This window comes from Gopherus flavomarginatus, chromosome 2, assembly GCF_025201925.1.
Source record: "Gopherus flavomarginatus isolate rGopFla2 chromosome 2, rGopFla2.mat.asm, whole genome shotgun sequence".
NCBI classification, from domain to species: domain Eukaryota; kingdom Metazoa; phylum Chordata; order Testudines; family Testudinidae; genus Gopherus; species Gopherus flavomarginatus.
In genome coordinates, this window is record NC_066618.1 from 89,109,069 (window position 1) to 89,135,332 (window position 26,264).

The 26,264-nt window shown below is 41.4% G+C and overlaps 1 protein-coding gene across 2 annotated transcripts in view; it reads left to right on the forward strand.

Moving 5' to 3' along the window:
• The first annotated feature begins 243 nt into the window (after window positions 1–243).
• MLH1 (mutL homolog 1) overlaps window positions 244–26,264 on the forward strand; it is a 37,608-nt gene continuing 11,587 nt past the window's right edge. The window contains exons 1-13 of one of the 2 annotated variants that reach the window (XM_050937973.1): window positions 244–586; window positions 2,485–2,575; window positions 2,710–2,808; window positions 4,704–4,777; window positions 8,381–8,453; window positions 9,964–10,055; window positions 10,824–10,866; window positions 13,556–13,644; window positions 18,101–18,213; window positions 19,887–19,980; window positions 21,220–21,373; window positions 22,777–23,138; window positions 25,906–26,054. In XM_050937973.1, coding sequence (XP_050793930.1) covers window positions 471–586; window positions 2,485–2,575; window positions 2,710–2,808; window positions 4,704–4,777; window positions 8,381–8,453; window positions 9,964–10,055; window positions 10,824–10,866; window positions 13,556–13,644; window positions 18,101–18,213; window positions 19,887–19,980; window positions 21,220–21,373; window positions 22,777–23,138; window positions 25,906–26,054 — 1,549 coding nt within the window. In that variant the 5' untranslated portion in view covers window positions 244–470. Of the gene's footprint in view, window positions 587–2,484; window positions 2,576–2,709; window positions 2,809–4,703; window positions 4,778–7,780; window positions 7,889–8,380; window positions 8,454–9,963; window positions 10,056–10,823; window positions 10,867–13,555; window positions 13,645–18,100; window positions 18,214–19,886; window positions 19,981–21,219; window positions 21,374–22,776; window positions 23,139–25,905; window positions 26,055–26,264 lie in introns of those variants that run through there. The other variant, XM_050937974.1, reaches the window with a different exon arrangement.

The window sequence follows — 26,264 nt, forward strand, 5'->3', positions numbered from 1 at the left end:
TTCGGGGCCCCCGACAGCTCCTACAACTACATTCCCCACAACTCTCTGCGCCACACAGAACATTCGCAGCCCGGTCTGGCAGCCTCCTATATAGCAGGCAGCAACGCAGGAATCAGCCAGTACGAACGAGCTCGTTCGCGTGCACATGTAACCACCGCCCTCCTCCCCCACCACTCCCCGCCCCCAGGGTGCGGGCAGGGAACGATGGGAGTAGTAGTTCTCGGCCACACAGCTGAGGACCCGCCCGCGCCGATTGACACCCGCGCCTTCCAATCGGCAGCTTCCCAGACTCTCTCCCTCAACTGATCGGCGCGAGTCTGCTGGGTTCACGACCCTGCGGTGCCGCGCGCCCGCTGGAGCGAGGGGGGCAGGGCTCGCGCTAGGATCCCCGCCAGGGTCTGGTGGGGGGCTCCCTTTCCCCGCTCAGACATCCCAGCCCCTCCGCATCTCCCCCGGCCGGGGTCCGCCCCATGGCGCTGATGGCTGGCGTGATCCGGCGGCTGGACGAGGTCGTGGTGAACCGCATCGCGGCCGGCGAGGTCATCCAGAGGCCGGCCAACGCCATCAAGGAGATGCTGGAGAACTGGTAACGCGGCCGGGCCTGGGGGCCCCTGCCCCATGCACCCCGGCGCTGCGCACGCGGCAGGGGGCAGGGCCCTTCGTGCGCGCGGGAGGGGGCAGGTGGCAGTTTAGCGCAGCGGAGCCCGAGCGGCTGCCGACCGCCTGGGGGAGGGGTCGGGGTCGGTCCGCCTGGCGCCCACTCCAGTGCCGCAGGGCGCATCACGGCGGTGCCCCCGTCTCGCCACGGAAGGTGGAGGTGGGGGTGGCTGTGAACGTGCCCAGCGGCTGCCCTGAGGGCAGAGGGGAAGGGCCGCTCTTGGGGGCGGGAAAGGCCACCCCTGGTGTTCTCCTTCGCTGCCCTTCACCCCGGGCTGCCAACCGCCGGCTCACACAAACCCCCGCAGCTCCGCCCCGAGGCCTCGCCCCCTACTCAGTCCATGCCCCCCCCCGTTGCTCTCTCTCCCCACCCTCACTCGCTCACTTTCACAGGGCGGGGGCTGTGGGATGGGGCTGAGGGATTTGGAGTAGGGGGGACTGTAGGCTCAGGCAGGGGATTGGGGTGCAGGAGGGGGAATTGGATCTAGGGTGGAGATGTGGGCTCTGGTGGGGCTGGGGATGAGGGGTTTGGGGTGCAGGAGTAGGCCCCAGGCTGGGGGCAGAGCAGAGGGGTTTGGAGTATGGGAGGGGGTTCCTGGCTGAGGCAGGGGGTTGGGGTGTGGGAGGGGATACGGGCTCTGGGCTGGGGCTGTGAGTTCCAGGGTGGGGTCAGAAATGAGGGGTTCAGGGTGCAGGAGGGACTCTGGGATTGGGATGTGTGTGGGGGAGTGAGGGCTCCAGCTGGGGATGCAGGCTCTGGTGGGGGGCCAGGGAATCAGGAATTTGGGCTACATGAGAGGGCGCTGCACTGGGGTTGAGGGGTTTGAAGGGTGGGAGGGGGATCAGTGCTGGGGCAGGAGGTTGGAGCATGGGTGTGGGTGAGGGCTCCGGTTGGGGGTGCAGGCTCTGGGGTAGGGCTAGGATGAGGGGTTTAGGATGGGGGAGGGTGCTCCAGGATGGTTCGGAGGGCAGGAGGGGGATGAGGGTTGGGGCATGGGAGGAGGTTGGGGTGCAGACTCTGGGCAGCGCTTACTGGAAGCAGTGGTATGTTCCCCCTCTGGCTCCTATGCGGAGGTATGGCCAGGCAGCTTTGTGCACTGCCTCATCCACATGTGCTGTCCCTGCAGCTCCCATTGGCCGCAGCTCCAGGCCAGTGGGAGCTGCAGAGTAGGCGCTTGGGGCGGAAACAAAGTGCGGAGCCTCCTGGCTGCCCCTACTTGTAGGAGCCGGAGAGAGGATATGCTGCTACTTCTGGGAGCTGTGCGGAGCCAGGGAGCCTGCCTTAGCCCTGCTGTGCTGCCAACCATACTTTTAATGGCCTGGTCAGCACTGCTGACTGCAGCTGCCAGGTTCCCTTTTTGACTGGATGAACTGGACACCTGGCAACCCTAATTTAACTCCTCAGTGCCTGTGGGCATCACACCCCCAGTGTGCTGCTGGGATTAGAGAAAATAGACTAACAAGCCTCTACAGCATTAAAACTGTGTAAAAATACACCATCGCCCCTTAAGCGAAGCTTTGGGCTGCAAGGTTTATTGCATGGTATCAGTCAGAAACAAAGGAACTGGCTCCTGGTGTCTTTGCATTTTGGTGACCTGGCTCCAGAAGGGAGGGAAAGAAAAATAAGAGAGACTGATGCCATGACCCCAAAAACCCTCATAACAGCCATGCTGAAAGGTTAGACGCATTGCAGTTAGCTGTTCAGTAATTGTTATGAGAAAAAGGAGGAAAGGGGTGTAATATAAATTGCAGTATAATTGCAGACTAGATTTCTTTGGAAGTATATGTCACTTAACTGGACACTGAGAGATGCTTTGCTTTTTGCAGTTTGGATGCCAAATCTACCAGCATCCAGGTGATTGTTAAGGAGGGAGGGCTGAAACTCATTCAGATCCAAGATAATGGGTGTGGAATCAGGGTAAGTAAACCTACTGGACAGGTACAGGTTGGTGTGGACTTTGTTTTGAGACATTCATGATAAAATTTTCCCTGCCTTAAGAAATTGTGGAAATAGAAATGAAATGTTAATGCGTGTCTGTCTTTCTCATATAGAAAGAAGATTTGGATATTGTGTGTGAGAGATTCACTACAAGCAAATTGCAAAAATTTGAAGATCTGGCTAGTATTTCTACATATGGGTTTAGGGGAGAGGTGAGTTCATGGTTAACAGCTTGTTCATTGCCACTACGCTGTTGTAAAGGAGTGTAATTAATTTCTGATTCCTGAAGTCATTTATAAAAGATGAGAGTTCCTTATGAGACTCCATCTTGACGCTGGAGTTGGTGTGCATGTGGGGGAGTGTTTAGGGTGGAGGTAGAGTGCAAGGAGAGGATGAGTGATGTGGAAGCCAGGAAGTTTTTGGGGTCACTCTGGTCCTCTTTCGCCATTGATATTGGAGCACTAGGGAGCATGTTGGTTCTCCCCCAGAAGAGATGGAGCAGTTTGGGTCGGGGAGAGTAAAGAGGAGGAGATTGTTGGAATAAGACCCAAGCTGTGGAGCAATTAGAACTGCTGACTGAGATCCTAGAGCTGGTGGTAGTGAAGCTGACTGTTTTGCAGAGGTGCTTGGCCTCCTGGCAGAAGATTACAGTACCTCCAGCAGGATAATTGTATCTGGGGTGGCAGAATTTTACATGTGGCTCTGTAGGGGAACCAAGTTGGAGATAGATGCATTAAGTGCTGTTAAGTCTGAATCACTCCCTCTCCCCTTTTGTGCCTATGACCCTGCCTGGTAAGTTCCCCTGCTACTGCTTCTTTTGTGGAGGATGTGTTGTAGCCACGTGCCTTCAGAAGGAACAAGAAGTAGTTACACCCTTAAAATTGCCATCATAGGCTTAGTGTGTATTTACACTCAGTATAAGACTAAAACAAAACTGAGGAAATATGCAAAATAAAAGCAGGTTGTACAGGAAATGCATTACTAAAAAGAGATACAGTGGTTTTGTTAATACAGCTAAAAGCTTCTGTGCAAAGGAAGGACTAATAATTACAATTTGCACCCTGTTATCTCTGAGATCTTAGAGCTCCCAGAGCTCTGCAAACTGGGAGGGAGGGAGACAGCCACATGCCCTGCTATCCCTTGACCCACACTGTGAAGTTGCAAGCAAGTTAGGCTTCTCCTTTTGGCTCTAATTTAAAACTGGCTCCCTTTGAGATCCACTCTCATGAGCAGTGTGTGTTTAAATAGATTCACAGGGAGTTCTTCCCCTTTGCCAACTGCCTGCAAAATGTAATAGTTATCTCTTTAACAAAAGTGATAGGCCTTTTTATCACCACTTAACTGTAATTAGCTCTTCCTAGTTCCTTGATCATCCCGGCTCTTTGGAAGATCTAGGGTTTAGCCATGTCTTTCAATCTCACACAAAATAATAAAATTAGAAGTTTTGAAAGCAATCAAAGAAAAAGCACATCCTGTCCTAATGCAAATATATAAATATGTTGTAAGTGTATTTGTTTCAAAACACATTCCTGGGTTATTTTCAAGGTAACCTGAAAAGGGAGAGGGATGGGAATGAATTTTTGCTTTATGATGTATTAAGACAAATAGAAATAACTTTAAATTTTAAATAATGTTGTGAATTTTAAGGCCTGTCTTTTCTGTTTGGGTGGAGATCTCCCATCAAGAACCCTGAGATGTAGGTTGGGAGCTCTTCAGCCCTTAATTTTTGAGGTTTTTTCTTTTTTTTTCTTTTTTTTTTTTTAAAGTATTTCAGTTTCTGTTTAAAAAAGAAAATCAAGAAGTTAAAATGCTATTCCGGAGTAGAATCCTTTAAAGGAAAATAGTACATTGATTAAGAACTGTCAAGCCTTTAATTATACCAGCATCACTGGTTCTGTGTTAATACTTAGTCTATCCAGTGTTTGCTATTAAAATGTTGACATATACTGCTTGCAAGTAATTAACAAATAGGGAATATCACAGTAACACAAATTACTTGCAAATGGTTAATGTCTATATTTTAATGGCTACCACTGTAGAAGTATCAATTCCAAACTTAATATTTCCTTGAGTGAGGTTTATAAAAGTTCATTTTTTCTCTTTATAGGCATTGGCTAGCATAAGTCATGTTGCCCATGTTACTGTCACAACTAAAACTGCTGATGCAAAGTGTGCATACAGGTATGCTGTGTATTCACTCTCTAAAAAGTTTGTGTTGTGTGTAATAAACATTCTCTTTTCAGAGTTGTTAATAATATGGATAGTATTTTGGATACAGATAAAGTCATGGAAGGGATGATTTTAAGAGGAGGGCATGGGCATTCAGGACAGAGGAAAAAGGAGGGCGTTTCAGACATATGGGTGGCTACAAAAAAGTGCAGAGTTCAAATGGAAGAAGAATAAAATGGAGCATTGTGGAGGAAGCTGTAGTAGGACCAGAGATGACAAGCATGGGGATAGTACAAGGAAGTGAGAGCAAAGATACAGGCAGAAGCACAGTTGTGGGTTGAGTGCTCTTTATTCAGACCAGGGGTTCTCAAACTGGGAGGCGTGAGAAGCTTTGGGAGGGGGGGGGAAATGTATGACGCACATTTTATCCACAGCAATGAATAACTAGCAAAGCTGATTCCTCCAGACATACAGGGTCCTCAGATGTTGCTGTACATTTTTACAGATTTCTGTTAAGCTTGCAAAGTATTATACAAAGTCGTTGCCATCTGTACGTTAATCTGTTTGCTATGACGTGTGCACACTTAATTGTAAGCACTGGTCACAATCACAATTTTGCTTTTGCTCTTATTACAGTGGATTGTTGGTTCTGTTTGTATCAATACCTTACTGTTTCTGATATTTAGTGAGAGTTGCTTGTTGATTTTTTTTTTTTTTAATCGGTAAAAATTGTATGGCGGGACAGGGGCGTAAGTAAACTACTACAGACAACAAAGGGGTGCAGTCAAATAAGTTTGAGAACCACTGGTTTAAACTACAGAGGTAGGTAAAGTTGCTGGGTTTAGCTAATTTAACATAATATTTTTGAACCTTCATATAAGATTTCTATTTTAGAGACCAATCTAGGGCAAACTTTCTTGTCTATTTTTCACCTTCTGATAAAATGATATAGGTAGAACTGGTTACTTGATATTTCCTATTATAAGACCATGTTTTCACTTAACCACTTGGGCTGAAATTTACCATGCTGGATATCTGGCTCAGACTAAATTACTTGGAGAAATTTTATCCAAAATGGTTCATCTGTTCTGAGAATGAGGCTAGGAAAAATATATTGTTTTGTCCATGTTAAAAAAAATTCTGGCAACCTTTTCTTTGATAAGCTTTAGTGACCCCATGCTTTGGAGCAAGGAATTCAAATTTGGAGGGAAGTGGCCTTTGTAATGAGCCTTTTGCCATTCTGATGAAAACCTACCCAAATTTGGCCAAGTTATAAGCCTTTGAAAATTTATAATTTGCATATGCTCACTAGAGAGTTCTTAGATTTTACCAGCTAAACTTTCTGAAGAATCTGTCCACACTGAGCAGATTCCTTTGTGCATATCAGTTATGATGCAGTCTCTAATTACAACATTATATTTGAGGGTAGTCGGGGAACCTCATGGGTTAAGACAGGTGGTTTCTTGTTCAGATTTGATTTTTTTCCCTTTTCTAGGTTACGTCTTGCTTTATCTTATATAAACTGATTAACCCTTTTCTGAGAGAAACAAGGTAGGTGAGATAATATCTTTTATTGGACCAACTTCTGTTGTTGGTGAGAGGCAAGCTTTTGAGTTTACACAAAGTTCTTCTTCAAGTTCGGAAAACTAGAAGACCTGAAGAAAAGCTTTGTGTAAGATCGAAAGCTTGTCTCTCACCAACAACAGAAGCTGGTCCAATAAAAAATATTACCTCATCCACCTTATCTCTCTAATATCATGGGATAAACATGGCTATAACATCGCAGCATTAATCCTTTTGTTGACGTATTTGTTTTTAATAATTATGACATCTTCAAATAGCTAACTGTTCTCCAGTTAACTAAAAAAACAACCTATAGGCACCCATCTAGTGCTTTGAGCCATTGCCCCATCAGTTAAAAATCACAACAAAGGACTGTCTATAAATATGTACACCTTGGCCCCCACACTCCTCAGCAACCTTAATCAAGAGGGGAGAAAGATGGCCTTTGCAACACATTTGGGAGGTTCATAAATCTGGGCTCTGGCAAACCAAACGGGAGCAGGCTCTACAACTGAGGACTCAGTACAGAGAATGCCCTGCCACCAGTCCCCTTTTGTTTATGATGAAAGAGCTTCTGCCCAAGTCCCTTACCTGCTCTTAACTGTGGGATGGGGGGAGAGGTGAATTCTCAGGTAACCTGGTCCCAAACCATTTAGGATACCTTGAATTCCACCCTGAAGCTTATTGGAAGCCAGTGTACGTCACAGAGCACTGGTCTGATGATGTACCTAAATTGAATGCCAGTTAGTAAAAGTGCTGTGATATTTTGTATTGGTCTCAGCCTCCAAGGTGTAGCCCTGGGGAGAGCACATTACAGTAATATAATCTCCAGTTAACATAGGCATTTTTACATGCCAAGTGTTTAGAATTAGGTAGGTTTTTAATTTAATAAAGTGATAATAGTTATCTAAATTCTGTGCCTGGAAAGAGATGTATATTGGCTGTCCTCCGTATCCTAAAGTTTGTTAAAATGTATGGGAATTTTGAAGAAAAATATTTGCCCACTAGAGGGAAGTCATGTTGTTTGTTCACTTTTTTTTTTTTTTACAGTAATGAAAGTATAGCAGTTTTTCATCTTTTTGTTTTTGCAAACAGTGTTGTGAATATTGTTCCAGGAATACAAAAATGGGACAGTTAAGGAAAATCTTTTATGTGAGAATTTCTTCTGCTGTTAGAGATAAAGTTTTTGATATAACTTAGAACAACTGTATTTTCTCTTTAACAGGAAATAACTTTGGCTTATACTAACTATACAATACATAGGCAGGAACTAGAAGCATGTACTATATAAACGGATTAATCTGTATAACTCACTAAAGCAATTACATTGTTCAAAGATCCTAACTATAATACTCCAATAGTGCAATGAATAAATTGCGCATATGTGTTTGTAAGATAGTATATTTGTAAGGCAGGTCTGCTCATCTAACTTGTCCCTTGCTGACAGCACTGTCCTAGGGTCCTTAAAAAGGAAATAGCTGAACCTCAAACAAAAAGGAATGAGTTACAATCCTCTGCTGTAGGATGGGGTTGGAAGATTGTGTTTTATTACCTGAGCAGGTGAGAGTGATTGCAAATACATAAGAGAATTGAGTACAATTGTGACTCTTACTCGTCCATAAGAAAAGGGGGGGAAAATTGCAACCAGTATAAATAAAAATAAATTAAACCACATATAACCTTGATTAATCATGCAAATTAATAATTCTTTTCGCATCCATTTTATTTCCTCTTCAAGTTTTTAGAATACTTAAGTTCTCATTCAAGACTGATATCAGAGCCTAATGTTCCGTGTATCATAAAATTCTCAGATATATGTTTTATATTCATGTAAATATGTCAGTGACATAAAAGTTCAAAAAATGAAAAATAAAACTTGGATCAACCTGAAAAAACAAAAAAACCTCAACCCTGACTAGACTGGCTTATTTCCTGAAACCCCCTTGGCCCTGCCCGATTTTTCACAAGATTCATGTCTGATTCCCCCATCTTACCCCCCCCGGACCTCAGCCACATCTGGGTCTGACAACTATTTATTTTGTTTTTTATTAGAGCAAGCTATTGTGATGGGAAACTGAAAGCGCCTCCCAAACCTTGTGCTGGAAACCAGGGGACTCAGATCACGGTAGGTGGTGGTGATTATTGGTTATCTGTATTACCATAGCCCTAGCACAGATCATGGACCAGTACCCTACTATGCTAGGTAAACACAGAATAAGAAGATGATTCATGCCCGCCAAAGGATTTAGGTTAGTTGTCTTTCTGGCCTGCACGTCTACAGCCTTGTCAACTAAAAATGTATTTTATAATTGTCATACAGTTTTTGTGACTTGTGGAGTATTTTACAACAGCATAAGTGCTCTGTGGAATCTGTCCAAAGACTGTAGGGCAAATTACACAAAATCCTCTTCCTCTCTAGGTGATGGCACTGTGTAGTGACGTGGGAGAAATATTTAATTTTGTTATGTTTGGACTTTACATGTAAGCGTTGGGAGAGTGATGCTAACATCATATTTAAAACCATGCAATACTGAATTGCATCATAAACTTAATGGGACACTTGCTTCCAAATCCAGTGTTAGGTCTAGTGTGTTAGTTGATGTAATCACCTAAATAAAGAATCGGTACATAAAACACAGATCAATATTGTGCAGTAGTTGTAGCAGTATGGGAAGAGAAGAGTTAGTGTTTTTTCCCATGCTGCTCACACTTGGGAGGAGCTCCCGTGAAAAGCATATGTAAAGCTACCTCATTATCCTCCTCCAAAACCCACTTCAGAACTCTTTTTCTGAGATGCCTATAGAGATGCTTATAAAATACTTTACAACAATTGAAGTGCTAGTGTGGTGAGACCACTGCCTATCATTCTGACTTATATTGTCTCATTGTTTCCTTGTACTCTGCCAACTGTCTGTCCATCTTTTGTCTCTTGTTTTACACTTAGATTTTAAATTCTTTGAGGCAGGGAGTATGTTCTGTGTTTGTACAGTGTCTTATGCAAAGGTGTCTGGTCCATGCTGAGGGCTTGCAAGCGCTATGTTAATACAAATAATTAATAACAATACTAGTGGTAGCAACTCTTATAATCTAAAAACAGGAAACTGAACTTCCCCCTAATATTTGTGCCTCTAGGAGTCCAACAGTACGTTTAATGTTAATTTGCTATTTTAGTGAAAACCTCAGATGTTCATTATTTCAGTTGGTCCTAAATTTACACAAGGGACTGTAGTATTGGATCTCGTTACTTAATTTGCATTACACTAAAATACACTGTGTCTATAATTGTCAACTGCAATGTCAGGATTTTTACCTGAGAACTCTTCTTTGAGTGTCATTTGATCAGAGGACCAAACACTAGTGAAGTTTGTGCCTGCTTGTGAAACATACAGTTATCAAAAGTTTTGTGATACTTCACTATCTTTCTCTAGAATGGCATTTTGTTAGGTGAAACTAAGCAGCTAGAGTACAGTTGGAACATAGAATTTGAGTGTTCATAAATTAAAAGATGTCCAGACCATTTAGGTGATTTTATATCAAGAAGATTGATTCAAATGAAATAATTTTTTTAAGCCTTATTTCAGTATGTATTTTTTATATATATATTTTTTAAATAGTGACACTTTTTTTTAGTGCAGGTTGAGGATCTTTTTTACAATGTAACTACAAGGAGGAAAGCCTTAAAAAATCCAGGTGAAGAGTATGCAAAAATATTAGAAGTCGTTAGCAGGTAAAGTACTGAAATGAAGAACTCCAGCTTATTTTATCTGTTGGGTTGCATTTCTGTGTTGGTTAATGTAGGACAATCCCATTTTATATCTGTTTGATAAATTAGAAACCCAAAATAACACTAGAAACCATGGACATTACTTTCATGGTGGTGTCAGACTGTCATATTGACAAAAATGCCATTAGATCAAATTGTGAGATCCTTACAAGAGTGAACTTCCATTAAAGCCAGGTCAGAGTGAAAACTAAGCAAGGACCTTATGATTTGGCCAATTGTGATTAAATGCATTGGAATTCTCACCTCCCCAGGGATAACTGAATAAGTCTACCAATTTTCTTCTCCCTTTCCCAGAAACGGAGAGTTTATTTCATTGTACGGAAAAATCACTAAGGGTGAGATGGAACTTTTGCTGTTCCTCATAATACCGGGCAATCTGACACTGGAATGCTTTAACTTTGCCTAGAAGTGGTAAACTGATAATTTCTAAAAAGAACCTATCATAATTTCCTATATGTGGAGTAATCTAGGTTGATCTTTAAATTTCATGTGGTTTGGGTGGGTCAGGTAATAGCAAACTGTTACAATTTCCATGTGGCAGTTGGTTTGAACTGAATTTCTTTTCAACTAAAGAAACTGTTGCTGTATAATAAGAAATGTAGTTATTTGTTCACATGGACTTGCTTGTTAACTGCTTTAGTAGAGTATGGAGGGACAACTTGTCATTTATTCTTTCGTGTACTGCAGTTTCGTTTTGTACTTGTTTTTCAGGTATGCCATCCACAACTCAGGCATCAGTTTTTCAGTTAAAAAGGTATGTAGAACCTTTGTAACTTCACATGCTTACATCAATTAAATAAAGGGCCTGGCCTTTTGCCATGGATTTTGTAATGGGAATAGTCTGTGAGGTGGTTTTCTTTGCATGTAAGAGAATTTGTTTTTCTGTAATCTGGATAAACTACACATCAGTTTAAAATAATAAATCCAGATAAAAGCTGATCATCAATAGTTCAGATTTTTCCTTGAGCTCACAAAGTTAACACTTATTTATTTTGTTTTCTGAGATACTTCAGGGCGTAAACCAATCTCTAAAGAGTTAGGATGAGACATGGGGCGGGGATAGATTATCCCACACCTGCCTGCTATGGGGTCTCTTGAATCTCCCTGTGAAGTGGTGTTGGCCACTTTAGGAGACACGATATTGGACTAAGTGGACTGTGGGTCTAATCCAGTCTTGCAGTTTCTATGTCACCCCCTTGTTTGACGGCTTTCCCTATTACTGGGGTTTGCATGTTTTTTTGCAGTTATTTCTTTAGGAATTCTCATTTATTGTTACAAATCCCTAAAACAAGAAGTCTTAAATTTTACTGCTTCTTAAATTTAAAATAAGAGGGTATCGTGCTTTAACTGCTAGAAACTAGATGTCTTTTTATCCAAATTGGAGTCAGGTTTTTGTAGTGAACTTTTTCCCAAATAAGCATTGTCTATACCATGGAACTTACTTTTTGCTGAACGTTATCATCAGTAATGCGTACAGCTGAACTGATGCTGACCATGGTTTAGCTGGAAGTGTAGCCAAAGACAGACCATGTTGATATGATGCTGAAAGTAGCTGCCATGTATAGTGGGGCTTCCAACACTGCTACCACTGGTGGTGGTGTAAAGTTTTGTTTAAAAAATAAAAATCCCTACTGTAGATAAGATCCTTTTCTTTCCAATAGTGATGCAAAGGAGAAAAGAAAATCAATCTATAATGAACACTAACAGAAACTTCGTAACATTGAGGTCCTGCCCAATACTTCTTTATTAATAAACTCTTAGTTTTCAATTGCTTCAGCTGCTTCTAAAATATCTTTGTTCTTGATTGATTTTTAATTATCAGCCAGCAGATCTCTCAGGATTTGCTTCCAAATATAGCTTTCCTTTAGCTTATTTTTATTTATATTTAAATAATGAGAGAGACCCTTGAATAAAGGCTGTAGTTACCTGGACAATTAATGTTACAACATAGCACCAACAGTGTTTAAAAAGCAAACATTCAGATAAGAGCAAAACTCAACTTGGTTAGCCTAGCTAGGTTAGTTAGCCAGCTAGCTAGCCAATGACTGAAAAGCTCCTTTCCAGAACTGCGTTGTCTTGGAAACATGCTCTCGCCTTTCTTTTTTACAGCATGCCCAGAAGGTCATCAAATTCAGGCTATTTTGGACCAAGCACTTATGCTTCTCTCTCTATCATTTTCAAGCAAAATAAAAAGTAACCAAAAGCACCTAAGTGACTTAGGAGCCCCAAACCCTTTTTTAAAAAGTCATATAGGCACGTAGAAGCCTAACTCCCATCACTTTCAATAAGGCTTGACTTTCAGTGGGATTTAAGCTTCTAAGTACCTAGGTCACCTTTTGAAAAAGTTACCTGTTTGAAAATGTTATGTGATGGGGCAAGGCCAGATGGCTATAGTAAAGTAGTGAGGAACAGGTATGTTAGTCCCAGACTAAACAAATCCCTGGTACCATGGTAACAAAATGGCAGTTGCTCCAGGTTAATCAAGACACCTGGAGCCAATTGAGAGCCTTCTAGAAAGCAGTGGAGATAGCTACATTGATTGGGACACCTGAAGCCAATCAAGGGCTGGCTGGAACTAGTTAAAAGCCTCCCGGTTAGTCAGTGAGGTGTGGGTATCAGGAGCTATAGGAGGGAGCGGCGCTGTTGGAGGAACGAAGCAGTACAAATCCATATTAGGTGTAAGGAAGGAGGCCCTGAGGTAACGGTGAAGGAGATATTGAGTGGAAGCTGCTGTGGAGAGTCACAGTGAGCCTCTGAGGCTAGTGAAATCCGCCAGGAAACGCAGGACCCACGGAGTCAAGGACAGAACTTTGTCACACTTACCTAAAGACTTTAATGCTGTTAAAATATTGTGTGTTTGGCAAATGAATAAACCACATTTCTTGCATTCGATAGAAGTTTTCTCATGAATAGACAACTCATGTCACTCTTCAAACTTGCACCTGGAGCTGTTGCCCACTATCCCCATATCTTGCCACCACACATTCAGGCACTTCAATGTTGCCGTTATAGTTATACGTGCAATACTCTCCTAGGATAGCTGCAGTTTATACTGACAAAGTGCCTTTGTACTGGTTAGGCAAGTGAAATAAGCTATGCCTACTAAGCACTTTCTTGCTGGTATATCTGTGTACCCTAAGGGTTTTGCCAGCATATGCCTATCCAATCATGTTAAGCCAGAAAAAGTTTCTAGTGTACACTTGACTTAATCTCGTCTTTGCATAAATATCTACAGACTTTTTAAAAAAGCAAAAAACGACCAACCCCCTCCTCTCCCAAAAAAAAAACTTCAGGCAAAACAAAAACTGAGTTTGTGTCCCATACTTTTTTGCAACCTCAATAGAAAATGTCTTGCAGTTGTTATTGACTCGATTTCTAAAACTTCAATAATAATTGTATTTGTAAACACAGTGACACTAATTTCTTTTCTCTTTTATTTTTAGCAAGGTGATACAGTGGCAGATGTTAGAACTCTATCTAATGCCACAACAGTGGACAATATTAGGTCCATTTTTGGAAATGCTGTTAGCAGGTATGTTGACCATAAAGTTGTTTTTAAATGAAATCTTATTTTGTAGCTCTATATAAAATAAATAAATAAAAAGACCGCAAATCTCTGTGATGATCAGAGTATTTCATAGTAGTATGGTGCAAATAAATGTAGTTATTGAATCAGCATACTACACTATTTAAGTTAAGATAAAATAATGTAGGGTTTTACTGCACAGCCGAGAAAAATCTGCAGCTGGCTTGTGATGGCTGACTCGGGCTCATGGGGCTCTGGCTGGGGCTGTTTCATTGCTGTATAGACTGCTGGGCTCGGGCTGGGGATCGGGCTCGGGCTCGGGCTCTAGTACCCAGAAAGGTGGGAGGATCCTAGAGTCTAGACTCCAGCCCGAAATCTACACAGCAATGAAGCAGTCCTGCAGCCCTAGGTCTGCTAGCCTGAGTTGCCTGGTACAGGCCAGCCAGGGGTGTTTGTTTGCTGTATGGACATATCTTTAGTAGCCACTGAGCTTCCCAAGAAGAGTTCCACAGTGAAGAGGCCTTAGACTGTATTAACTCTTCAGCAAATTCCCTTCAGGTTTAATGAAGATGGGGAAAGAACAGGACTGTCATCCAGTTTCCTGGTGCCCTGCGCAGCTGTGTGCTGCTCCAGCCCCAGCTTCACCTCTTCCCCAGGGCCCCTGCCCTGCCCCGCCCCGACTCCACCCTTCCCCAAAGCCCCCACACCTGCTCTGCCCTACCCTGATTCTTCCCACTCTGCCTCTTCCTCAGCCCCGCCTCTTCCCACTCCTGCTCTTGCCACCACTTCTCTGAGGAGTGCTGCAGGGCTGGGCCTGCACTCACCAGTGGTAGGAAGTGCAGCAACTTGGCCCCAGCCGCTCCACCGCTGAGTACTGGGGAGCAGTTCCCCTCTTCCCCCCAAAGCTAGTCCCAACTTCCTCCCCCACGGAGGGCTGCCCCCCTTTCCCATGGTGGCACTGCATAGGGCCCCAGAATAGCTAGTGACACCTCTGGGAAAGAATGATGCACATTGCACAGCTCTCTCTAACTCACGGAAGGGTCTTTCATGTATCCAAAAACAGGGTCAGGGGAATTAGGAATATTGCCACATAAGTGTCTGATCTTCCCCTCAATGTGCAGAAAGGGAACTGTCTGTACCTGGAGGGAATCTTCTAAACACTGATCTAGAGGACAGTTTGGCCCAATATCTTCTAGAAGTGCGTAGCCACCTCCTACACTGGTGAATCTCAGTATTTCCTTCTTTTACATCTTACTTGTTAGAACTAGTAATTCCTTTAAATATGCTTTGCTGAAATCTTAAATTTGATTTTTGTACAGTGACTGTAAATTCGAATGAGAGCTTTCATTGAACAAATCACAAGAAAGGGGTTATAAAAATATCTCCTACGCCAGAAAATCTCAACAGTAGTTGTAGGAAGAATCACTCCCATAAAATGCTTAACTGCATACATTTCATAGAACAGTTTTGCAGAATGTTTTGCTGCCAACACTGTTGGGCTCCTGCCAACACTGATAGGAAGGTCAGTTTGATTCTGTTACTAACATTAGAAGTTACAGCTAAGGAATGGAACTGACTGTGTGACTTCAAAAATCACATTAACTCCTTTCTAGGGAGTTATACTGATAAATTACCTAGGCTTAATAGGATTTCCTTGGCCAATGTAAATAGGATCTAACTGGGCTTACAAGAGTTTTACAAACTGTGATGGAGACTAATATAGTTAAGACCTGTCTGCACTGACCAGGGGAAATGTTAAGCACCCTCCACTCTCTACCAGCATCCCACTCCTTAATGCAGATCAGGTAAAAGTGGAGATTGAAAAGGTATGTAGGTCATAATTTCAGGAAAAGTAATAATAATCACTTATGGAGCCAGTGACAATTTTAAAGTCTCTCTTGGTCTCTCAATGCTAGTAACATGTGCCTTAAACCTTGAGAGTACTGAAATTCATGGTTGCCAGTGATGATGTAACAGTCATTCCTAGTCCTTGATAGTCCAATATCCTGTGGCTGTGTGGCATGTTAATTTATTGAAAAGCTACTCTGGATAATTTGTAGAGGCTTTGAAATTTTTCTTTCTAATTTTACTATCAGTTTGAGGGTACATGGCAAATAAGGCTACTTGGCTTCGTTATTTGTATGAGTAACAGTTTTATGTGCCAACAAAAAAATTTAAAACTCTTTAAAAGGTTTCTCATATTCGGTAATTATCACAGAAACAAAACATCTGCACTGTTGTCATAGCAGAGTTGTAGCCATGTTGGTCCCAGGATATTAGAAAGACAAGGTGAGTGAGGTAATCTCTTGTTGGACCAACTTCTATTGTGAGACAAGCTTTTGAGCTTACACAGAAGTCTTCTTCAGGTCTTCGAAAGGTACTCGGAGTGTCACAGTTAAATACAAGATGGAACAGATTGATTAGTGTAAGGAGTTAACACGTATTTCAAAGGACCATTCAAGCTGAAGTGGCTCAGTAACACCCCTCCAGTCACAAGGGCAAAAGGAAGGGGGTGAGGATTGCAGTTGTGTGGGGTGTGAGTGGGTTATAGATTGTTGTAATAAGCTATAAATTCATTGTCTCTGTTGAGACCATGTTTTTGCTAGACACTAAAAGTTATGAATTTAAGCTCTCAGGCTCATCTTTTGAATGTGTTGTACAGATTTCCTTTGAGACTAAGGACTGAGAGGACAGAGATAGTGATCATTTTGTGAAAACTGTTCTCCCACAGGTGATGCGGTGGTTGTCTTTTATCATTATTCTGTGAGAATTCATTTGAGAATGTAGTGATTGTCTGGTTTCACTGACATAGTTGCTACTGGTAGAGACCTGCGTGGATACAAAATTTATATCTGCGACGCAAATCGGTATCTGCAGAGCTGCAGGGCTCTACTGGGAACCACAGCAGCAAAAACAGCAGCCTGGCAGGCTGCTGCTTCCAGGAGCCAGCGCCGTGTGCTGGCAGTTCCTCCCATCCACTTGGGTGGGCACCAGACTCACCGTTAGCTGTCCCTGGTCATGCTAGTGCAGTGGGCATGGTTGAGGCGGTACAGCCATGCTGGAGGAGCTGCCAGCACAGGGCACTGGCTCCTGGGAGCTCTGCTTTTGCCACTGTTGGTTCCTGGTAGACCCCTGCAGCTCTGCAGATACTGATTTATGTCCATGGATGTGGATATCTGTGGATCTAAATTTTGTATCCACGCAGGGCTCTTAACTATTGGGGCATTTAGTGCATTGGATGATATACCACACGTTGTGAAAGGAATGTGCAGGACCCATGGATCTTGAAAGGTATATTGTGGAAGATGTAGATCATTATAGCATTGGAGATATGTCTACAGGTTTTGCATCTGTTGTTCTGACAGGGTCTGGTGCTGCTTTGAGTTGGTGTGTCATGGTCTGTGTGGAACTTGCTTCTGATGATGAGGTTGAGGAGTTGTTTGAAGTGCAAAAGAGGGATTTCAGGAAAGATTTATTTCTTTACATGGTCCTCATAGAATATGGGTTGTTATTGTTTGATACCCTATATGGGTTTCAGTATGGGGTGTGAGGTGACAACTAGGGATGTGCAGTCAGAGAGGGGTTTATTTCTGTAATGAAGCAGGTTTTCTCAAGCTATTGGGCCCATTCTGTGATGGAATTTGCTTCTCTGTTGGAGTGTCCTTGTTTGGTGAAGGCGGTTCTAAGCCTGTCAAGGTGTATATTCTGTGGTCTCTGTGTGCCTGGCTGCAGATAACAGATTTTTGGTGTGTTTGGAGTGTTTACTGGATCTGTGAAGGTGAGTATGATGATCTGTGTGTTTCTTGTATATAGTTTTCTGTAGGGTTCCATTGTTGAAGTGGATCATGTTTTCCAGGAAATTGATGCTATTGTGGGAGTTTAGTGAATGGGTAGTAGTTGTTGAGATGGAAATCTGAGGGAGTTTAGGTCATCTCTCCACAGGATAAAAATATCATCTACGTATCTGAGGTGTATCATTGGATTTGTGGTGCATTTGTCCAGAAATTTTTCCTCAAGGTGGCCCATGAAGAGGTTAGTATATTGGGTAGCCATCCTAGTACCCGTGGCTGTTCCCATGGTTTGGACAAAGTGTGTGGTGTTGAATGTAAAATTGTTATGGGTGAGGATAAAATGGAGCATGAATTTGGTGGTGTGTTGGGGTGGATATCTGACTACACTTTCTAAACAGTCTGCTCCGCCTTATGTTTAGCTTTGACACTCTGAATACATTTCCCAGACTTGAAGAATAGTTCTGTGTAAGCTTGAAAGTTCTCTCTCGCCAAAAGAAGTTGGTCCAATAAAAGATATTACCTTACCCACCTTGTCTCTCTATATAACCAGATTCATAATGGTGTATTTCTACTTGCTGGTAATGTAACTATCTTAAATGCATGTCAATAAAACCTTTGCACAGCACTGCATATTTTCATGTATTCTCTTTCAAAATAAAAACTGTCTATAGAGAACTGATAGAAGTGGGCTGTGAAGATGGAAAGCTGGCCTTTAAAATGAAAGGCTACATAACGAATGCAAACTACTCAGTGAAGAAATGCATGTTTTTACTCTTCATAAATCGTAAGTGCAAAGAAACTTGTATAGTTTGTATATGCTTTGTTTCTTTTTGCAAAATTTTTAGCAGATTGTACATCCATTTCTTTCTAAAGAACAGCAGCATCAAAGCTTTGAACGTGCACCTTTTTGAAAATCACATAAGGGCTAAATTCTGTCATTGGTGAGATCTTGTAGTAAGCAGGGAAGTTGAAGTCAAACCAAATGTTTACCTGTCTGCAGTGTTTTGTGGTCTGGAGTGTTATAGAGAGCCAGGTCCAGCCTACGGTAATTCGTACGTACCATGATAAGAGTTCTCTGTGGCTCTCCCTACCCCTACTTGCCATAACCTTCTCCACCCAGACAGGTAGAGGCATGGGGCCACCTCCTTTTCCCAGGAGTGGGAGCAGGGGCCTTCCTCCCTTAGGTGTCCCTTCTGCCCCCTATTCCCCTGCCCCTCACAGCAACAGGGAGGCTTCCCTAAATACTTATTCCTGAACTGAAGTTTATCTGCTGGAGTGAGAGGGCAGATTAGGCCTACTGCACTTTTTTCCTCCTGTCATACACAGAATCCTCTTCTGGGATAATGTTGGCAGGGCCACCTAGGGTAATGGATTGTGGCATTAACACTGCATTAAGAGGCATGGGGCAGTTCTGAATTATTGTTTCTATCACTGTGTCAGTTGCTCAAATCATGTTTTGAGGCTTTACTTCTACCCATAAACTTACTTTTAAAAAAAAGAAGAAATTCTGATATTATCATGTGATTCTAGGAACTGGTGACTTAAACATAGGCCTACAGTGCCTATATCTTAACCCAGCCCTGGCCAGAGCAGGGGAATAGGTTTTATTCCTGTCTCGCACAAGGATTAAACTGTTCCTTGTTCTGGTCACTAAGGGAAGATAGCTTTCTTATCTCTTTGCACCTGAATATGGACAGAATGTCATCCAGGCTAAGTGACAACTGCTTTATCTGAGTACCCTTGTTTGTGCTGCAGGCTAGTTTCTCATAAGATTAGCTCTGCCAGTGTTCTCCAAAAACATCACATTGCAAAAAGGTCAGAACTCTTGTAACTCTTGTGTTGATCCTCTCATAAAGTCATGTGTATGGTCATCAAGAAGATTGCTTTTAGAAGAAAGCTTTAGGGAACTCATAACATTTGATGACCTGCTGCATGAAGGTCACTGAAGTGAAAAGTATTTCATGTGTTTGCCTTTAACTTGTGGGATCCCATTTAGGCCTTCCCAGCACACAGCTGAATATGCTACTGCTTGAGAATTAGAAAGTGAAACTTAGACCCTGACTACATTGAATGATGAAAAGGAAGTCTGATTATTAAAACTGAAATAATCTTGAAAATGTTGTTGTTGTTTGTAACGTAGGTTAAACAAATTATATGAAGGGGGGAAAAAAGGAAGGGAAACTGACCATATCCTAAGAGAACTAGGGAAGAGCAAGGATGGAATAGTAAATGGAAAGTGAGCAAAATACCTTATGGAGCAATTTTTAACTACCGTAGATTTGTATCAGTGCTTAGACACAATGTAATAGATGTTACTGGGAAAAAAACTTCAGACTCTTGTACAGCATGAAGTTTTGGGTACAAGGGAGAACTTATGCACCATATAGTGTGTTTAAATGTGCAGTTTGGACAGAGTGTCACAGAATGCTTTCCCATGGTTGTCCCCCTTCATTCCAGATCGACTGGTGGAGTCAACTGCTTTGCGGAAAGCTATAGAAACTGTATATGCTGCTTATTTGCCGAAAAGTACACATCCATTCCTGTACTTAAGGTAGAGTAATAAAAAGTCTTAGGGCTTGTCTTTACCATCCTGCTGCATTGGTGCAACTGCGCTAATGTAGCACATCTGGTGAAGATGTGCTGTGTTGACAGGACAGCGTCTCCCGCTGACATTGCACAGTGTAGACAGTGCTTTATATCTATTTAACTTACATCACTCAGCGATGTTTTTTCACCCCTTTGAGTGACCTAAGTTACATTGACTTAAGCAGTAGTGTAGACAAGCCCTTAACCTCTAATGCCTGTCTTGTAGGGCTAGCCAGAGTCAGAGTCATCAATAGCTAGATAAAAGGGATGAACAAAGCTAAGGTGGGCTTTAAGCTACAGCATGGAACCATTTAGTCCCAAGCACGTGGTAACTGAAAGTGTGTTTCTTTCATCCTTTATAGACTAGCAAATCCAAAACACTAAAGAAAAGGTTTGATTTTTCAGAAGTGTTGAGCATACACAACTCCAGCTGCAGTCTGTTGGATTTGTGGGTTTTCAGCACTAAAAATCAGGCTCTCTGACCTTTTCCACAGCAAGAGCAATAGGGAACACTCATTTGTTCTATCCAAAACTCAATCTATCTGCCTCTCTTCTTGCTAAGAGATAGCAGGGAGGCAGAAGTCTCTTGGACGGTCCTTAGTGAAGCAAGCTTTTCAGGAATGCAGGCCTGGAAAAGACCTTGGAGAACCAAAGACTGGTTGAAGAGTCGCAGAGAGGATGAAATTTTTTTGTTTTTGTTGAAAGATAGTATTGAACTTTAGTTGGGACAAGTGTGACTAAGGACTGTGACCTGGCCGGATAGGTGAGTTACCTGACAGAGAAACCACCAAAGTTCTGGAGTGACCTTCAGCAGCTGCGTTAGCCCAGTGAGGGGCTTCTATATGCCAGGCCTTGTCATAAAGAGGTGGCTAGTGGTGAGTGTTACATATGTCCACTGAAAAAGTTAGTTAGCTTCAAAACATCTTTTAAAAATATCATATAATAAAATTAGTTCATTAATGGGCTGATCCAAAGTAAATGGAAAGAAATGGGTTTTGAATCAAGCCTCTTAGTATTTAATAGATATCTAAGTATCAAAACAAGTAAGACTCCAACTGCAATACCATTAGTTTTGCAGGCCCATTTTTGCTGCCTAGGGTAGACTTATGACCTCAGTTCTGATGCATCTTGTGCTGAGCATATTCACACACTCCTCCATCAGTGGAATATTTTTAGGTTAGTTTTCCTTTAAAATGTTTTGCAGCCTGGAAATAGCCCCTCAGAATGTAGATGTGAATGTGCATCCTACAAAGCATGAAGTCCATTTTCTTCATGAAGACAGTATCCTAGAGTGTGTGCAGCAACATATAGAGAGCAAATTACTGGGCTCTAACTCTTCAAGGATGTACTTCACCCAGGTGAGAATTATCAGAGGGGTAGCCGTGTTAGTCTGGATCTGTAAAAGCAGCAAAGAATCCTGTGGCACCTTATAGACTAACAGACGTTTTGGAGCATGAGCTTTCGTGGGTGAATACCCACTTCTTCAGATGCAAGAAGTGGGTATTCACCCACGAAAGCTCATGCTCCAAAACGTCTGTTAGTCTATAAGGTGCCACAGGATTCTCTGCTGCTTTTACAGGTGAGAATATAACTATTAAAAGATGACAAGTCTTCACTGTGTTGATAGCCTGTGATAGCAAGTATTCTAAGTTCAAGATTAGAATCTAGTCTGGGCCAGATACTCCTATTGTACTGTGGATTGTCTCTTGAGAGCTGTGCTGTCCATTTATGAAGTGTGTTAGCCAACATTTATTTTTTAAAGTGACACTATCTAATTCAAATCTAGTCAGTTGGCGGGGAGTGGGGGGAGGAAGGAAGTTAAAAGTTAATTTCAGGTACGTTGACTTTAAGTCTCCTTGCCATTGTTTTTTGTTTTTTTTGTCTTGTTTCTGCATGAAAGACCTATATAAACAATGGAAATGATTATACACAAAGTGCTGTCAAAAGCACAATGAAAACAAACTGAAAAAAATATAAGGAAAAACATTTTTGTTTATCTTTCAGTCAGTTATCTTGGGTTTATAAATAACAAGATAAGATATTTTAAGACCGAAGGGTGACTTTAAAATGGACTCTTATTCATGTTTAATCTTTTACAGTATATTAAATTAATGGATTTACTGTTATACATTTGTTCAATTTAATATTTAGGTTTATAATTAAATACCAACTTATTTAATAAGTAGAATTATATATTTATTTAACACTACCAATTTTTGGTTTTGCATAAATTTGTTAGTTTCAAAATATTGTATTTAGGTAAATACAAAATAACTATATGACCTAATAAACACACACATATAGATTAGGGGTTTTTTTCTAATACCAGGCAGGACTAATACCAAATATAGTATAGCATTGCTAGGGATAAAACTCTGTTTATTATAATAAACAAGCAAATAAAAACATGTTTAAAAAGTGATTGGATTATATTTCTATGATTATAATTCTTATGTAAGTAGACTATTGTAAAATAGTATCTATAGAATAATAATTTTAATTCTTTTTCATGTGCGTATTTTTTATAATACACACGGGATTGCATCTTCAGAACATTTAAAGATTAAGAATTTCTTAACCATAAAGATTTCATTCAGGTGAAATTCACCCAATGCAGAGGGGCCCAGGCCCCATTTAAGGCCTTAAATTGGGCTTAAATGATATTTAAGGGGCCAAATATATAAGGGTAAATAGGCATGTACAATCTCCTGACGATGCTGAATTTCTCCCCTCCTCTCCCTCCCCCATTTTTGCAATGAAGACTTTGATCCCAGGAGTTGAATGCTCTTCCACTGAGGTTGTTAAATCAGTAGCAAGCTCCTCTTTCACAGCTAAAGGAACAGGTGATAAAGTCTATGCCCACCAGATGGTCCGCACAGATTCCCGAGACCAGAAGCTAGATGCTTTCCTTCAGCCTATAAACAAACCCTTGAGTACAGGGCATACAGCGCTGACCCTAGACGGTGGTACAGAAGTTTCTGATGGCAGATCCAGACAGCAGGATACTGAAATGGAAGATCTCAGTGACTTTGATACAGTGGTTGCTGCACAGAGGGATTCAGTGATGACACCAGAGGGGCAGAAGGAAAGTGGAAGGCTGACTCCTGAAACAGTCCCTACTAGGTAAAGATGATCTATGCTAGATAGTTGTATTGTTGTCTTTTTATCAGAATGGATAAAAATTGATGTTTAAATTTTTTAAAAAATTCTTTTTTAATTTAAATCAGATTTTTTACGTTTATATTAAATCTTTAATTTTAAGAAGTAAACCCATTGAAAATTACATTTTAAATTGACAACCTATGTTAAGGCCTGAAATGATGATCTTTTTAAATTAAATACAAAAAAAAATTTAGCAGTGCCTGCTTGTTGCCAAGTTTTTAAAGAAAGTCAGACCACTTAACTAGTGGTAGTCACTTGCTAAGCACCTGGAATCAGAGTTGTTGAAGTGCTAAACAAGCTTTTGACAACAGTAAAATTTTCTGCAGGTCTAAACAGTATTTGCTCAATTTTAGTTTGTTCAACTAGTTTAGTTCAACAAGTAGTTCATTTGAAGCTAAGAAACCAGTTGCATTTGAAAAATCAGGAGAGCTCTTTTCCCTCTTTCAGTCTATGAATAAAAACTAGATGTGAGAGGATGAGATCTGCTAGTTTTAAAATCTTGATGGATATAGTGATGAGAAGCAGTTAGTTCAGTTCACTGGCTATAGTTGATGATGTCAGATGCTACCGGTGTGGTGCTCTGCTCTGTTCAATGTTGATATCAGTCGGCTGCGTGCGTGTGTTCCCTCTATGTGCTGTCCCAGCTCTGCGCAGATAGCTGACACAGCAGACCCCGAGAGAATCCCCAATGACCACAGACTCTAGTAAGGTATGAAGGCACATCGGCTAGGTTTATTGTCAAAGAGAAACACCATCTCCAGCTCCCTGGCATAGAAGTCCAAGGTGCTGCTAAGTTGTGGCTAGCTAGTACTTACGTGCTCCCTGACAATAGACTCGGCTCAGTTAGTGGAGGGACTTTCCACTGCCCCCTAGGCCGGACAGAGACACCGCCCCAGGGATGCATTCTTATACACAGGTACAAACAAGTTACACATCACTCCTGATGTATTGAGACGCAACCCCTCTATGTAGCAAGGTACAACCCCTCTACGTAGTAAGGTGCTGCCTCTCACCTTGTACATGTTGGTTCGAACAAAACAACTCTATCCATCATATTACCCTTTTGGCCCTGTCATTGGGATGGGCCAGCCTGTTCCTTATTATCTGAGTGGAGTGTACAAGTATGTGAATGTTCTGATATCTGGTCTCCAGTACCTTTTAGGTATGACTCTTTTAGCAGTATCAGCCCTTTCCTTGCTAGCTTCTGTGAGCAGGGCCTGCCTCTGACTCACAGCTTAACTTTGCTTTATGTTAGCAAAGTCTTGACCATTACTTTAGTTCAGGCCTCATACTAGGCCTCTGATAAGGGTTTATGTTTCAGGGCCTCGTCTTACCACAGTTGATACTACTTTTGTTTAGTAAATTCATTAGTTTTATAAGAAACAGACTTTTTCATCCAGCACATTTAAGAAAAATTAAATGCTGTTTTTGTGCATTTATAATTGAATTTCCATCCAAATAGTTTGATACAAATGGCAAGTAAAACAAACTAATATCTAGTAAATAAGAGAAGTATCACTCACCATAAAAGATAATCAAATTTAGACTCTGAATAAATGTAAGTTACGTTTTATAGTTGCTTAAATAAATGTAATAGGTATAGTGCATCCTCTTGGTTAGCAAAAAGCAGCACCAATTTTAGTGTAATTAGTTGCAAATCAACATGATTTAATAGTTATCAACCAATGAGAATCAGCTTTTCTTTGTGAAAATAACTAAAATGTACAAATGCAAAACAATTACTATTGATTATTCAAATCAAGGTTTTCTGGTTGTTGATTTGAATCATGGTTAAAATAAGTGATTTAAATCAATTCATCCTGCTGTTTATGCAGGTGTGCTGTCAAGTTTGGGGTTTTGTTTTTTTTTTTTTTTTAAGAAAACGGGATCAGGAAAGCTGTAAAACCAAATATGAACAAATATTGTCTTGAACTTTCACAGAGGAATTAAACTCTTTATTAAACAATAACACAATCCTTGTGTTTCTGCTGGAGAATCAGAAAGTGACAATGACCATTCTCCAAGGTAAGAGATGAATATAATGGAAACTAACAGTGTAAATGGTGAAAAGTAAATACGGTATGTTTTATTTAAGGCGATCTTGTATGAATCGTAATCCATTATGTTCACCTATGGAGGATTAAGTACAGGGGGAAACTCAATGTGCAGGGAGGTTACACAGTGTTCCTTCTCCAGTCTTGCACGCATTCTCTGGAAAAGATCATCTAACCTGAGGCTATTTAACTATATGCAAAGCTCTTAAAAGAGGATCCCCGGAGCAGCCAGTCAGGGGAAGCCCTGGTAGTGCTGGTCAACTGGAGCTGCTCTGACAATTTGTCCAGAGCTACCAGGGGGAGAGATTATTTTTCATTATATTGAACAAACTCAAATGTAGTTAAGGAACAGGCAGGATCTTTTGTGATACCTCCTTTAGGGCCTGGTCTAACTCCTGTTGAATTTGACGGGTGCTGAGTTGGGCCTTTAAACAGTTGATTTGTCCAATGTGATTAGTAATAAGGATCCCTAAATAGCTTTGACAGTTGCCCTGTTTTGTCAAACAGTGCTTTGGAAATTAAACAAAACAATCTTTCCTTAGAAACTTTTTGGAGCTAGCTGGGTTTCCTGATTGCTGTTTAATGTAGGGTTACCACACTTCACTGCTGAGTATATACTTGTATATTATTCTAATGAGAATAGAAAATATTTCCTCTTTGTCTCTGTATTGCAGAAAGAGACAGTGGACAGGCTCTGATGTGGAAATGGAAGAAGATGATACTAGAAAGGGAATGACTGCTGCTTGTACCCCTAAGAGAAGGATTATTAACCTAACCAGTGTATTGACTCTGCAAGAGGAAATTAGTAGCCAAGCACATGCAAGTATGCAAGCCACTTGTTCCTCAAGATGGTTATTCTTCTGACAGTTAAACAGGATTGCTTGGATTACTTAAGATAATTTTATAAAAGTGGTACAAGAATCCTGTTTCTGTTACAAAAGAAAGTTTGCTGGGGATCTTGCTATGTATCTTGTTCATGTTTCTTAGCTTGCAGATTGACCTGCTAAACCAGAGCAGTATTGAATTAATCCAA